Below are 14,248 nucleotides of genomic sequence, written 5' to 3' on the forward strand. Positions count from 1 at the left end.
CGACGGCGGTAACGCAGGACAAAATGCCGACAACGATTCGTCACTAGATACAGCCGTGATTATCATTATAGTAGCTGTCTGTATCATCGTAGCTGTAACACTGATTCTACTCTGTGTTTCATATACAATCAGACAAGACAAAAAACGTAACATTGATAACGTTGAAGGAACAGTAACACAGGAAGACGCGAAATCTACGGACAACATCGCCGCCGCCCCGATGGACACAAAGTCAACCGACGGTGTCTACAACATTAGCTCACAGCTCAACGAAGATGCTGTGATACAGCAAAATAATTAAATAAACTCTTGCTAATAATATGTAAATAAAGAATATATATATTATTTTTGTTATAAATTATGCCTACTGTGGTTAAATCATAGCTCAATTTATTCATATTAATATTAAATACGTAGCGCGAAACGACTATTAAGAAGAGCAGAGGTAAATTTGTAATACCAAACCTAATAAAGTTTAATAACGTTATATGCCTATCAAGCTCTGTCTACACTATCAAACTTTGATAATGTAGACAGAGCTTTATAAACTAAGTTCGTTGAACTAGTCAATGACTAAACAACTTTAATTCTGATCGAATCTGGTTTATTCTATATTACCAGCGACATTAATTTCATTTATATCAATTTGTTGTAAAATTTATAATTTTTGATTTAAACGTAACTTAAATAATAATATCTACTCCAGATTTTATTTATCGTTTTTCATTCATAAATATTTGTTTAAAGTCTCAGAATTGTTTATTAAAAAAAAAATACATAGTATATTTTTTTTGTAAAATTAGATTATGTTTAGTAATAGGCAAAAAATAAATAGCAACCAGATGTATTGTAATAATTATGATCTTATAAGAATCAACAATAATAGTATACAGTACTCCTCACTACTAATATTTAAAAAAACCAAATGGAAAATTTACGTCATTCTGAACAAAATTGATGTCACGCTACTTGAGTTACACTGATTTGCAAAGATTGTGATTTATCTAGATTTTATTAAAATATGTTTTTACTCAGTATTTATGATGTTTAGTGTTTTGTATAGAAATGTGTTTTATCAATTTTATATACTTTCGCGACGTGTCTTCGTCCACTACACGTGACTCCCGTTGATATTAACTAATAATCGTATTGTTGAGAAACGGCGAATAACACTGTTAAATCAGAGTAGAGTGAAATTACACTTCGCTCTTCCGTGGTTACATCTAATACACGTAAACTGTAGATGCTTTTGCTTAGATGGTGTTTAAACTATTTTGTTTCTTCTCGCACTCGGACATGCGGACCCATCGCCATCCTATTGGAAGTTTTATTCTATGCTACTGTATTATGGCTGTGAAACAATGGAATGGATGGATACGTGGATGTTTTAAAGTATGCTTATTTTGGAGTTTCAAACATTGTGTGTGTACCCTGTTTTGAATCTGCAGGCTACACCACACGACACAAACATAGACAACTAGTTGGTAAATAAACAAGGCCATACACGGGTGAAGTCGCGTGTTAGTTAGTGTTTACCGACCAACCGACCGACTAACCGACCGACATAGTGAGCTGTAGCTGATTAAAAAATGAGGCATGTAGGTCTAGTACGATGCAGTTTGCATGATAAATAAATAGTTGTTACGTCATGGCGACCAACATATCTAACCAACGTATTTAAGGCCAAGTTTGTAACCACAATTTTCAATTGCATATTGATACACAAACAACAACATCAAATAATACAAACACTTAGTACATTTTAGCAACAACAATATAAGCGGAAGATATTAAAGTCTTATGTCCATTGTATAATCAGCATTGTTGCATTCCTGAGTGGGATGTTGATTTGTTACAAGATTCCTACTGACTTATCGTGTTGGTGTAAACAAATAATATCGCTCTATAATAATGAACAGCAGTATTTTGGTATTTTTATTACGGGTAGTTAAAAGCCTACGCGATAGTTAAAGATGATTGTACCCCAAAAACATGACAAATAATGATCAATAAAATCAAAATAATACGCTATTTTAAAGTTTTAATAAAGTTATTCACTTCTGTAAAAAAAAAACAACAAAAAACAAATTATTCAATTTAGACAAAAGAAACGGTTAATTTTAACCAAAACACATTGTCTGACAGACAGTAGGCATATAAGTATTTTTTGCTTTAAATTACATTTATTTTTGAAGGTAATTAATTTTTTTTATCCACTTTTTGGTCAAAGTGAGTAACTATTACGTGAAATTATATCATAATATCTTAAATAAATATTCCAGATTACCTCATCTTACTGGTACAACACACATTAACCCATAGAGAGACAGTGGCGAGATACCCTTCTCATGATTCTTGTCCATTCAAACATAATTGTCCTTAAAAAGTGGCATTGCGGTTGAACAGGACCAGTTTGAAGTGACTGATGATGGGGCATTAAAAATAACACACTCGCTTCACTTTACACATCTATATGATATAAACACAACTAAACAAGTCCTTTTTTTTCATAGATTTATTGTAAAAAAAAAAAGTGATTTATTAATATCCATGTGATATGAAAACTTGTATTTCCAAAGCAGAATAAATTATTGCTAAAATTATCAAGACTTATAATTAGTTATTACTTATATAAGTATTGTATGGCAAAAGCACAGTCCTTTGGAAAAGACATTAAGAATTGGCCCCGTGCAAAAAACAACTAAAATGAGGTCAACGCATACGCACTTTTAAAAATATGTCCAATTTACTACTAAGGAAACACAAGAGTCAGAAGATATACTTTGTGTGGTACAATACATCTTTACAGTAAGTTGCTTTAACTGTATAACACATCATTCATGTTATTGTTTATTAATCTTAGAGTTTGTAGGACCTATATCATCTGCTACATCCTGGTCATTCGTCACTCTTTTATTAGAATTGGCGCATCTTTGTTCACTAACCTCTCCATTAACATTCTTATTTGATTCATCAACTTTTAATTTATGAATAGGTTGTCCAATATTTGATCCAAACTCATCCCCATTACACAATTGTAAATGACCAGAAATTGTATCAATCGTTTCTACAGACGCACTAGGCAATATTGATGTGCCACAAGACTGTACTACTGAATCTACTATCAATGTAGTATTTGCTGTTTTAGGTGCGACTGTACTATCATCAGTCCCATCAATTGGTATATCCTGTGCATTACTGCAATTGTTCAGTGTAACCGATATATTTTTCCTGTCAGTTTCACATTGAGGCTTACATTCCTGTGCAGAACGATATTCACTAACAACCCTTGTTGATATATCCGTTTCAAACTTAGAATGGCTCGTCACAATCGACTTTGTTTCATTACATGATAAATGTTCTGAATTACTGTTTTCCTTTTTAATAAATGTTGACGCTATTTTATTGTTAGATTTAACAGGTTTTGTAGTTTGTATTTCTTCACTATTTTTTGGTATTGGTATTTTTAAATGATCCATCAAACGCGACATAACATCATCCACGTAGTAATTGATCTTCATGTCAGCTTTCTTGTCCTGCATAAAAAAATTACAGTACCATGAATAAATCATTTATCAATAAAAATCAATTTAAAAAAGCACATTTCATATATTATGGTAGGTAGTCTAGGTTCTAGACCGAAATTAGTAAAAAGATAAATATTTTGGCACATATGGCGTTTCATATGTACACTACATGAGCTTGTATTTTCAGACAAAAATCAAATTTACAACATTAAGAAAAAAGTGTTTAAATCTTTTATAGGTCTTATGCATTACATGCAACATAGCATCACGGTTTTAGGTCAGAAAATGATTATAAAATCACGTAAATCAAAGACATGCATTTCAATGCTCATTGAGAACAACAAAATAACTTTTTAATTACTTTGAATAATACCACACAATTCTATAACATAATCTGTATGGATAAGTTAATTTACACAAAAAAAAATATTGAATAAAAAATTACTCAATGTCAGTAAATAAAACAAGGCACAGATACATGGCTGCAGTCGCGTGCTCAAGTTAGTGTTTACCGATCGACCGACCGACCGACCGACATAGTGAGCTGTAAAGTCGTGTTGCATGCGACTAAAAATAAAACCTCAAGTTGATGGTGTACCACAAATTGTAGATATCTAACCAAATTTGTCTTTATATGGCTTTATCTACTTTTTATACAATGCAATATTAAATTGTATTGTTCATTAATTACCTAAGTAGCATTATGCCATGACCTAGATAATGTTTCTTATAATATAATAAGCATGTTTTACAGCACAAACAAGATTATAGATCTATTGTTACATCTACTAATCTAAGTGAAGTGTTACTGACTAGTGTTATCAATAATCTATTGTATTGTCCATAAATTATCGAATTATGATATTTCATACTTCAAATTACAAGAGGCATATACAATATTTCCAGAAAGAAAGAAAAAAGAAAAGGATTATCAGAATTACAATATAATATTGTACTTGTATTAAGTTAAGCACTATTAAAAATACTGTGTCTATTTGCAAGAAAAGTAGATCTTTGTTTCTTAATCATAAGTAGTATAATCATAAATTCATTTCAATGAGAAAACTTATTCTTTTGTGTTTTCTATATATATTCACATGATATAACATGACTCACATTATGGTGATTTGTTAGTGTTAGCTTTAAAGAATAATAAATCAGGAAAATTAATATTCTTCTACGTGATTTGTTGACCATTGAAAATATGTTTTAAAAATCGAAAAATCTGGGCCAGCACACTGGACATTCAATTTTGGTAGAGTTGACTAGTATGCTACAATACCCACATTTTAATGGGATTCCAAGTATATCTAATACATTAATTATGAAATGTTCTATTAACTATACACTGAATGTTTTATACCTGCCAACTTTTTCAGTGGCCAATGCTTGAGACATTGAATTTATATTATATATAGCGCCATCTATGTTATTTTAATTCAAAATAATCACGAAATACACCATCTATGTTTAATTTTTTCGACGTACTGAGTTGGCTTTCCTGTACTACATCAACCATAAAATACAAATAAACGTATGCCTAGGCTAATTATGCTCAAATTAATTAAATAATGTGCAGTCCTAGGCTATTTTCCCTTCAAAATAGCAAGATAATTTCGAAATAATGTTTTTCAGAATATTTTTATGGCTGTGTGAGAAATAGCCATGTATGCGTGAGGCCTACAAAACCGGCCCTCGTGTGTGAGAGTTATAGGTATAATTTTACTACACTCTGTTATTCAGAGCATTCATATTCTGCACAAATAATTTGTATTTGTATTAGTTGTGGCCCTAGTTAAATTATTATAGAACTTATATTCTGACCTTGTACATTAACCAAACAATCAATAGTAGCACAAAATTACATCATCAATTAATCAATCAAATCATAGATCAGTTGCCAATCAAATTTCTCAATAAACTCCCCGATTTCCCAACAACATTTTTTTATATTGTATTTTTATGGAGACAAAAATAAATGAAATGAAAAAAAAAATGTTAGTGTCTTAAAGTTAATAATTTAAACTTACATGTTTAGTGGCTTGCAGATTTACAATAACTAATTTACCACTGTTCTTCTTTGTTAGGAGGGGTAAATTTCCACTTGGAACAATCTGAAGAGATGTTCCCAAACACAATGACAAATCAGCCTCTCTAAATTAAAAAGAAAATACTGTGCAACAACTGATTAGCATTGAGGGAGGTGTTAAATTGGGGGAGGCGTATACTTTTGTTGGTGATTAAAAATTACAACACAATTAATATTGAGAAGTGATAAAATACAGTAAAAAATGTATCAAAATGCTTGGTAAATTGAAGGTCATATCAATCAATCAATTCTACTACAAATAGAAATGTGTTGCAATTTTGTGTATATAATGCATGTATCAGGGTGTTTATTCGAGGAAATAAATAAAGGCCCCAGGGCATTTTTTCGAGGTGGGTGTTTATTAAAAATGCTCTATGGGGTGGAGGAGGGCGTTTATACAGTATGAAATTCCACATTCGACCCACATTTAACCTTTACTTACCTGGAATGTTGTTCAGAAAGCTCAAGATCCCTGGCCGGTAAAGCATCTTCCCAGTCTAGGACTGTGTCTCGAAGCTTTCCTCTAAAATACAGATTAGTTAAAGAAAATGTTATATGCAACTTGTTTATGGTTTTTAGAACTAGGTTAATCAATAAAGCTTGGTTCCCACTAGGATGTAACAGAAGGATGCAAGGGGATAATCCATGCATTGCATTGTGTCTCTAGTGTGAACCAAGCACAATGACTTTACACTGTAATATTAGTATGTTTATTACAGAAATATGACTAATTTGTAAACTGCAAGTTATACAGAGAGAACACTTATCTTACTGAACAGGCCATTAAGAACAATTAGTGTGCATACAAATTTAGTTTATAATATTGAATATCCCCCGAAAAAAACAGTACAAACCTGCAGCGCCCTCTAGACTTGGTTTGTGTACAATGGTTCCCTGTGAGCTTCAGTCCCAATGTTGGTACTGCTGATTTTCTAACATACTGCCTGAAAAAAAAAGTAATCATCATCATCGTTTGAAATAACTGCAACAATATATTATTAATTTTAACATACTGGTGAATAACCATTTTAAAAACTTTATAATAATTATTCTCTCTCATATTTTTCTTATAGAGGGCAGCACCACATTTTGTCCTGATTTTGTCAAATTTAATAATGCCTTATTTTCAACCAACAGAAGATGAGTGATGACTGATTAACTTAAATGCACTTATATAACTTAAATGCACTTATTGAATTCTACCTTATAAATTGCTCAACTAATTTATAAGTAAAGTACTTGGTGTTGGTTGGTGTGCCATATCTCCCTGGGGAAATTATTATCTTGGAAAATACTAGCACAAACCAGGGCATCAATACCGCCGTTTTGTTTGAGATGTGTTTAAATTTATTAATTTTTATGGGCAAGTGAAAGGGGTATAATTATAAAACAAGAAATCAATTAAAACAGTTGACATTAACAGTACTTACTTGCCACATTTATCACACTCTTCTACATACATGTTGCCATGAAGTTCTGATAATTTACTTCTGTAAAAAAAGTATACAGTAAACAATATATTAATTACAGTATTCAATTTAATTTATTTTCACATTATTATAACATACATACATGATAATAAATGGAATGAAGTAATCATGTGGGGGGAGGGATTCATATAAGTCTGAAAGACTTTAAGTTTGACCCACCCCAAGATATAACATTATTAAATACGAATACGAAAAAGAAACAAAAAATATACATAAAATAATAATAAAGGAAAACAAAGCTACAATTTCTATTTAACCATATTATCCGATCTTAACTGGTCTTATAAAATATATTTATTTAACGTTCATCATATCTTGAAAGTAAATAGTTCTTGTATACTAATTTAAATTTGTAGATGAATTTTTAATATCTACATGGATTGAATTGGTATTAATTGCCAACGAACTATTCCTCTTCCTTTTCTTTTAGCGTTCTAATTTTTATTAAAACAGGAATATAGGGAGGAAACTATAGCAAAGCCATAGAGGAAGGGGAGGGGTCTCTATTATGTTACAAATAATCCAAACATAGAGGGTGCTCTTTTATAAACCATTGTGCATCAGCATTGATAGTTACCATAGTAAACAATGGGTATATACAACACAATCTGGATAAATTGCAATTATTAGTAGACGACTTCTTAATCGGATCTGCTTCTTAATATTCAATAAATTATACCAAAACTTTGCAGCATATTACTAACCTTGGAAACCCTGATCTGAGGTGTAAACCATCTACATTTTGACTGATAACATACTTGACCACTCCTGCTCTTTCAAGACCCAGCAGTGCTAAGTGAGTAAGCGTAGGCCTAGCTCCGTCAAATGTAATGCTGACATCAGGCTTTTTGCCTTGTTTTTCTAATGTCCAAACACCTTTTGGACCCCTTTTGAAAAACCAAACAAAGCAAAGAATAATTTTATATTTTAATTTGAGACAATTTAAAATTTACATTAAGAAAGATAATAAACATTAAGATGTTTACAGATGTAGTGTATTGAATGGAGTTGCATTTTGATGGTTTGGATGCTCAGCTTCGATTCTTGAGTCATGGGTTCAAACTCAGTCGAATGTGTCAGGATTTTTTTTTTCGAATAACACTCAAAAACACTTGTTTCATAAGGATTTTGTTGTAGTGAGCTTCTTGTGTTTATTTTTCTTTTTTTATGGATTGTTACCTTTTGGGAGAACAGTGAGTTTTCACTCTTGGAACAAAGTGTGCATAAAATAAAGGGCTTTAAAAAATAATAAATAAAATCAAAACATATGGGAAAATAAAAAGGAAAAACAAATTAAAAGGTCTGTCTACACTATCAAACTAGTTTGACAAAAAAAGTGTGATATGCTCAAATATGGAAGTGATACGATGTCATCATATCCATATATGGGCAGTTTGATAGTGTAGACAGAGCTTATAATATTATTTGGAAATACCTGAAGTCAGGAATGCCTGCAGCAGTACTGATACCGGCACCTGTGTGAACAACCACATTCTGACTATCAGAAATCCATTCTGCAAGTTGTTTTACATTTGCATCTAATTTTTCAATACTGTCAAAAACCTGTAACACAATAAACAAAATAGGATAGTACTAGGCCTTAGTATTAGGGCTTTATACTTGATTGAATGCGAGTACTGCTTTACAACAGCATCACACGTATGAAATGTTTTATAAATACCAGCTAAATACATTTTATTATATTTATTTATTTCCATTGGCCGTAGTGCATGTCAATTTATGGAAGCCACTAGGCCTATAACTATGTAAATGTTTTTCAAAATACATAGGCCTACATACATAATTTTTTACGAAGTGGTTAGGATTCCGGCAGAATGAACGCAATTTATTGGTCAATTGAAAATCGCTCATGCATGCACATTTTTATAACCTCATGTACACAGTTCAACACCAATTTTTCCGACTGGTTGGCTGGCTTAGTGGTGTGGTAGTGCGGCTATGGGTTTAGAGGTTTTGCTGGTCATTGTAGGTTCAATTCTCGATCAATTTTTTTAAATTCTTTTTTTATTCAAAAAATTGTATTTTATTGACCATCGTCTTTATTCATCATCGTCTTTACCCACCATTGCCTAGAGGGATGTTTTTTTTTAGTTTTAGGTTTTAGTTCTCAGTGAAAAGTTTCTGTCGGAATCTGTTACAATGGGCAGTTGAGTTCCGGTGCCGGAATCCTAACCACGGCGAATTTTTTATTTACTCAATAATTTTTTAAACATTATTCCATTTCAGTGTGGTATTCATCAGCTAATGATGCATTCGAGGGTGCATTTCGAGGCAAATAAATGTAGATATTCTCCGAATTCTCTTCCGAGCAAGTTGCTGTTGTCAAATAGTCACAACCACACTGCTGGTTTCCAAAGAATATTTTGGACGAAACGACCTAGAATTTCCAGGCGACACTCAGTAGGCTTACGTTGGTCGGGTATTTTACTTGGTCTTCGGTAAAAGAGATTTGATTTTAGAGCCTAGGCCTAGGCCTAGGAATAAAACACGTTGAAAGAATTAAAATAATACCTCTGGCATTCCACATTTTCCTTTATTATCATATGGTGACAGTCCTTCGGCATAGTTAACTGACATCTTCTTTTCTAAGCATAATAATATACTAAATCAATAATTATGTAAGTAGGTACCTTTTTGAGATGATGTTTTTTTTCTGCTCCGACTCTTTTGACGCACGTGGCGCACTGCTTAAAATGTAAAATAATCGACGACTGTACAAATAAGTCTATGAAAGTTCCCCGGCTCTCTAATATTAAATTAGACTCGAGTACGGCATCATAATGTTTAAAACAAGCCGAGTTTCTTAAAAAAAATACTATTTTGATAGATTTAATAATACGTTTATACAAAAAGGATGAATAGGACATTCTAATCTCTCAATTCCAGAGTATAAGTAGTTGGTATAACACAAGTATGTAAATTTATGGGCCCTTGGGGGATAAACTTAAAACCTTTAGGTATAATAGTAGATATAGTATTGCAATACACTGTAGTTATGTAGTGTATAACAAATTTTGACAATAAATACATATGAAATTATTGTGTATTCGAAAACCGCATCGCATCGCTCGCGTACCATCTAGTATAAAGAATTATGCCTATTACCTGTATCTAATTCTTTCTAAAATAAATGGTGTACAATTACCTTTCGGCACTATACATCCATTTATAGATGTGTGTATACTTCATTGTACTATTATTGACTATCTTTTTTTATTCCCGCACCTTAAACTCATTATAAGATGGTGCCTGTCCTTTAGACGGGTACCAGCTAGTATTATTTACAGAATCTTATTATGTAAATATGCATGTACGGTATTTTAGCTACTTTTAACATTGTAAGAAATGTTGTATAACATACAAATGAAAGAATATTGTCACAAATGTACATAATATACACGATCCATAACAGGCAATTAAAATAAACGTGAGATGAACTCATCTCAAATTTGGAAGGAGATATACACAAACTTTCTGGGATTTATAGCTTATTTGTTTACACTGGTAAAGGTTTCCTAATACTATACATTTTTTAGGTATATTTTGTTCTCACGTAACTAATGCAGTACAAGTATATTATTCTAAAAATATCTATTCTATAACGTCCTATAGGAATAAAAAGGGTGACAATCATAGTGTTCCGTAAATAATTACGTTACTAAATTAATATACCTCACAATAGTACGCCCTCTAGGTCTATTCCCTAACTACACCTGGCGAGTTTCCTAGTGCTTAAATAGTATGATTTTAATTTTAGTCTTCCTTAGGAGCCTATATACATCAAATATGTACATTACTCTGGTTTTCTTGTTGCAATTATTGGTAAGTAGATCAAAAAACTAATTTATCGAATCTACTTTTACTATTTTTTTTTCAGCGATTTTCATTCAGCGTTCTTCATTCACATTTTATTCAGTAACAAATATTTACATTTTACTAATACTATGTAGAGAAATACAGTGCTTAAAAGCAGTCATAATACATATTATTAGTCATGGTCTAATATTTATTTTAAATTTTAGTTTATATTAATTTTTGTACAGATCTTCAAAACCATTTACTAGAGGGTGGTTTGAATTGCATCTCTGACACAGAGTAGCAAGTGAAGTTATTAAAAAAAATGATTGTTCACAATTAAAACATTAAAAACAAATTGCATTTTAAGTGATAGTAGTATAGTTGATTAAAAAAAGCAATTACTTGGCAAAGGAAGTCATCCAACCCCTCCAAAGGCTTCATTAATAAGTAAGTTGCACCAATTGGCTTTCAAGAGATACTAGGTAGGCCTATAACCAATTAATGTAATCTTTACCGACCACCAAGCAACCACCTGAGCAATTTTGAAAATTTACATTTACCTTTGACATCGAACGGCCTTGGGTCGCGCAATCTTCGATATCTTCGGTTTATACTCACCTTATTCTCAATTTACTATTTCGATAAAACGCAATTTGATTGATTAAACAAAGAGTTTTGACGGTAATATTGAAGTGGTCTTTCATCTTATTTAAAAAGCTCCTAATGACATTAAATATTTTGATAAATAAAACGGTTTTCAATTTAAATTGAACATTTAGATCAGGTTAAAATTAAGGATTATTTATAACTCATGTCATTTTGTAGTTTTAATTCTGATCTCTCTCTCAAGGCCGTAACGTATATGGAAGTAGGTTTATTAAATTGATATAATTGTTTTATGGTCATTGCATTTAATTTCACTCTATTGTACTTTTATATTTTATGTTTTTTCTTTTATTTTCTCTTTATACTTTTATTTAGCCTTCTGGCTAACTTAATGTATGTAATTTATGTAAGAACGCACCGTCCAGAAGAACGTGTGCCGCCGATTTAAAGGCGTATGTTCAATAAAGTTATTATTTATTATTACCAAATACAAGTCAAATCCAAACGAGTAAACAACAATGTACAGGTGTGAAATTCTCACTGGTGTTTTAAATTAATCATATCTAGCATTTTAAACACCCCGCATTAAGAAAAGTACGTAGGACTGACCTTTACTTTGTAAAAGAAGCAAGTAATATATTGTTTGAAGGTTTGCATGGCGAAATCAAATGTTGATATAATTATAAGTTTGCGGTACACCACGTATGTTAGTTCTGAAAAGAACTGTTGAGTTTCTCGACGTTCGACATTTTCACATGGTATACAGTATACACCAGGTTGGCTGTGTTTAGATGGTTTGTCCTTGCGCGTTTGCACCTTATTCTCAATTTACTATTTCGATAAAACGCAATTTGATTAATTAAAAACAATCTGAAAAGAATTGAAGTGGTCTTTCATCTGATTTAAAAAGCTCATAATGACATTAAATATTTTGATAAATAAAACGTTTTCATTTCAAATTAACATTTACACCAAGTTAAAATTAAGGATTATTTATAACTCATGTCATTTTGTAGTTTTAATTCTGATCTCTCTCTCAAGGCCGTAACGTATATGAAAGTAGGTTTATTAATTTGATATAATTGTTTTATGGTCATTGCATTTAATTTCACTCTATTGTATTTTTATATTACCAAATACAAGTCAAAACCAAACGAGTAAACAACAATGTACAGGTGTGAAATTCTCACTGGTGTTTTAAATTAAATCATATCTAGCATTTTAAATACCCCGCATTGAGAAAAGTACGTAGGACTGACCTTTACTTTATAAAAAGAAGCAAGTAAAATATTCATAATGATATATAACAATAAAAATGCCGAGCTTTCGGTTCATCACTTGTGTGGTAAAATAAATATTCAGAATTGTGACTTGCGCAGTATAATTCTGCAACAGTGCCAATCCTTATCTATACTTTTCTATAACTCGTGTCTCATTTTAGTAGATTTTTTTTCCCTCAAGTTCGTTTAACTAGCTGCAACATAAGAGTATGTTTCCATAATGTTTGATTAAAATTGACCAGGGTAAATGTGAAGGCGAATAAAGCGTTATTGAGCCTACAAGAACAACGTTATTATTACTAGGAAGTATACCCACCCAGAGTGGGTTTAAATGTAGTTTAAAACCTAGATCCATAATCGCCCTATATTCTCATGATTACTTTACAATAAATACACAGATGTGTTAAATACTTCATCATCACTATCATAGTTTATTATTGCTTTTTTTTCTTTACCCATGGTTGCCTAAACAGCTAGAACTCATTGGGGCCCTGTATTTTACGTTATTTATTAACACCAACATTAGTTTTGGAACAGCAAAGCTTGTTTAGTCTGAAAACGCTTACAAATTACAAAAGTCTCGGTTTTCAAATCAACGGAAACATTGTCATGTAATTGTCCCACTAACAATGCACTCGTGAGATTACTCTTTTTTTCGCAAGAGGGACTTCAGTTTCATAAAATCAATGGGCCATTTTGTTTTATCAGTTTTTGAAAGTGGTGTGAACAGGTTTGACATGCGTGGGTGTTTATTGAGACATTTGCAAACAAGTTTGGCCTTTTTAAAAAGCGGAATACTATTTTCATTTATAAACAAATAAATAGTGGAGTACCTATTGAAATAGGTCTAGTATAGTTTACAATTTATGCAGGCCTACAGTATACCCTATCTGTGATATTATTTATAACCTTAGCTATCATGTTTATGTTGATGATACTCATATTTATCTATCGTTTAAACCTAGAGTGAATTATCGATTTCATTGCTTGAAAATTTTTTTCTCTGAACTTCGTGTCTGGATGGCAAAAAGTTCTTAAACTGAATGCATATTAGGCCTATTCATTGATACTCGCGCTTCAAACAACTGCTCATACAAAATACGGCTGCACGACTGATTACTAAGTTGTCTGAATTGTCATATATCACAGGCACATTAGATGGTTTACACTGGCTGCATACTAAATAAAGGTTTTATTTCACAAAATTTAATTCTTGGATCCCATCTTTGAATATCGGAAGTTTGTAATTTATTCATTCAATCAATATTTTATTTCGGAATCTCCGGTCCATAGAAAGTAACACTAAATATAAGTTAACACAAAAATTGACTGAACTTTATAACTACAATCACGCGCTGTCATCTCAGAATCGCCATCTGGAGAGCATCTTGAGAGTTGTAAACATGGGTATGTCAGACGTTTTAAGGCGAAGGTTTC

The 14,248-nt window shown here is 31.7% G+C and overlaps 1 protein-coding gene across 1 annotated transcript; it reads right to left on the reverse strand.

The window, feature by feature from the left end:
* Positions 1-2,403: 2,403 nt before the first annotated feature.
* Positions 2,404-9,779, reverse strand: LOC144853637 (NAD-dependent protein deacylase sirtuin-6-like). Its single transcript, XM_078711375.1, has 8 exons — positions 9,639-9,779; positions 8,542-8,669; positions 7,811-7,993; positions 7,047-7,106; positions 6,471-6,560; positions 6,059-6,139; positions 5,558-5,681; positions 2,404-3,536 (listed from the first exon to the last, which is right to left on the reverse strand). Exons 1-8 carry the CDS (start codon positions 9,702-9,704, stop codon positions 2,844-2,846), a joined length of 1,425 nt encoding a protein of 474 aa, XP_078567501.1. The 5' UTR covers positions 9,705-9,779; the 3' UTR covers positions 2,404-2,843.
* Positions 9,780-14,248: the final 4,469 nt, after the last annotated feature.

The sequence above is a fragment of the Antedon bifida genome, chromosome 10, assembly GCF_963402885.1.
Source record: "Antedon bifida chromosome 10, ecAntBifi1.1, whole genome shotgun sequence".
In the NCBI taxonomy this organism is placed as follows: domain Eukaryota; kingdom Metazoa; phylum Echinodermata; class Crinoidea; order Comatulida; family Antedonidae; genus Antedon; species Antedon bifida.

What these genes read in the sequence shown, in the direction of transcription:
- LOC144853637 (XM_078711375.1), bottom strand. Translation starts at nt 9,704, where the DNA reads ATGTCAGTTAACTATGCCGAAGGACTGTCACCATATGATAATAAAGGA. An exon ending in GAGTGTGATAAATGTGGCAA is followed by an intron (nt 6,561 to 7,046) that starts GTAAGTACTGTT and finishes TTTTTTTTTCAG; the next exon opens with GCAGTATGTTAGAAAATCAG. An exon ending in CTTTCTGAACAACATTCCAG is followed by an intron (nt 5,682 to 6,058) that starts GTAAGTAAAGGT and finishes TTTTTAATTTAG; the next exon opens with AGAGGCTGATTTGTCATTGT.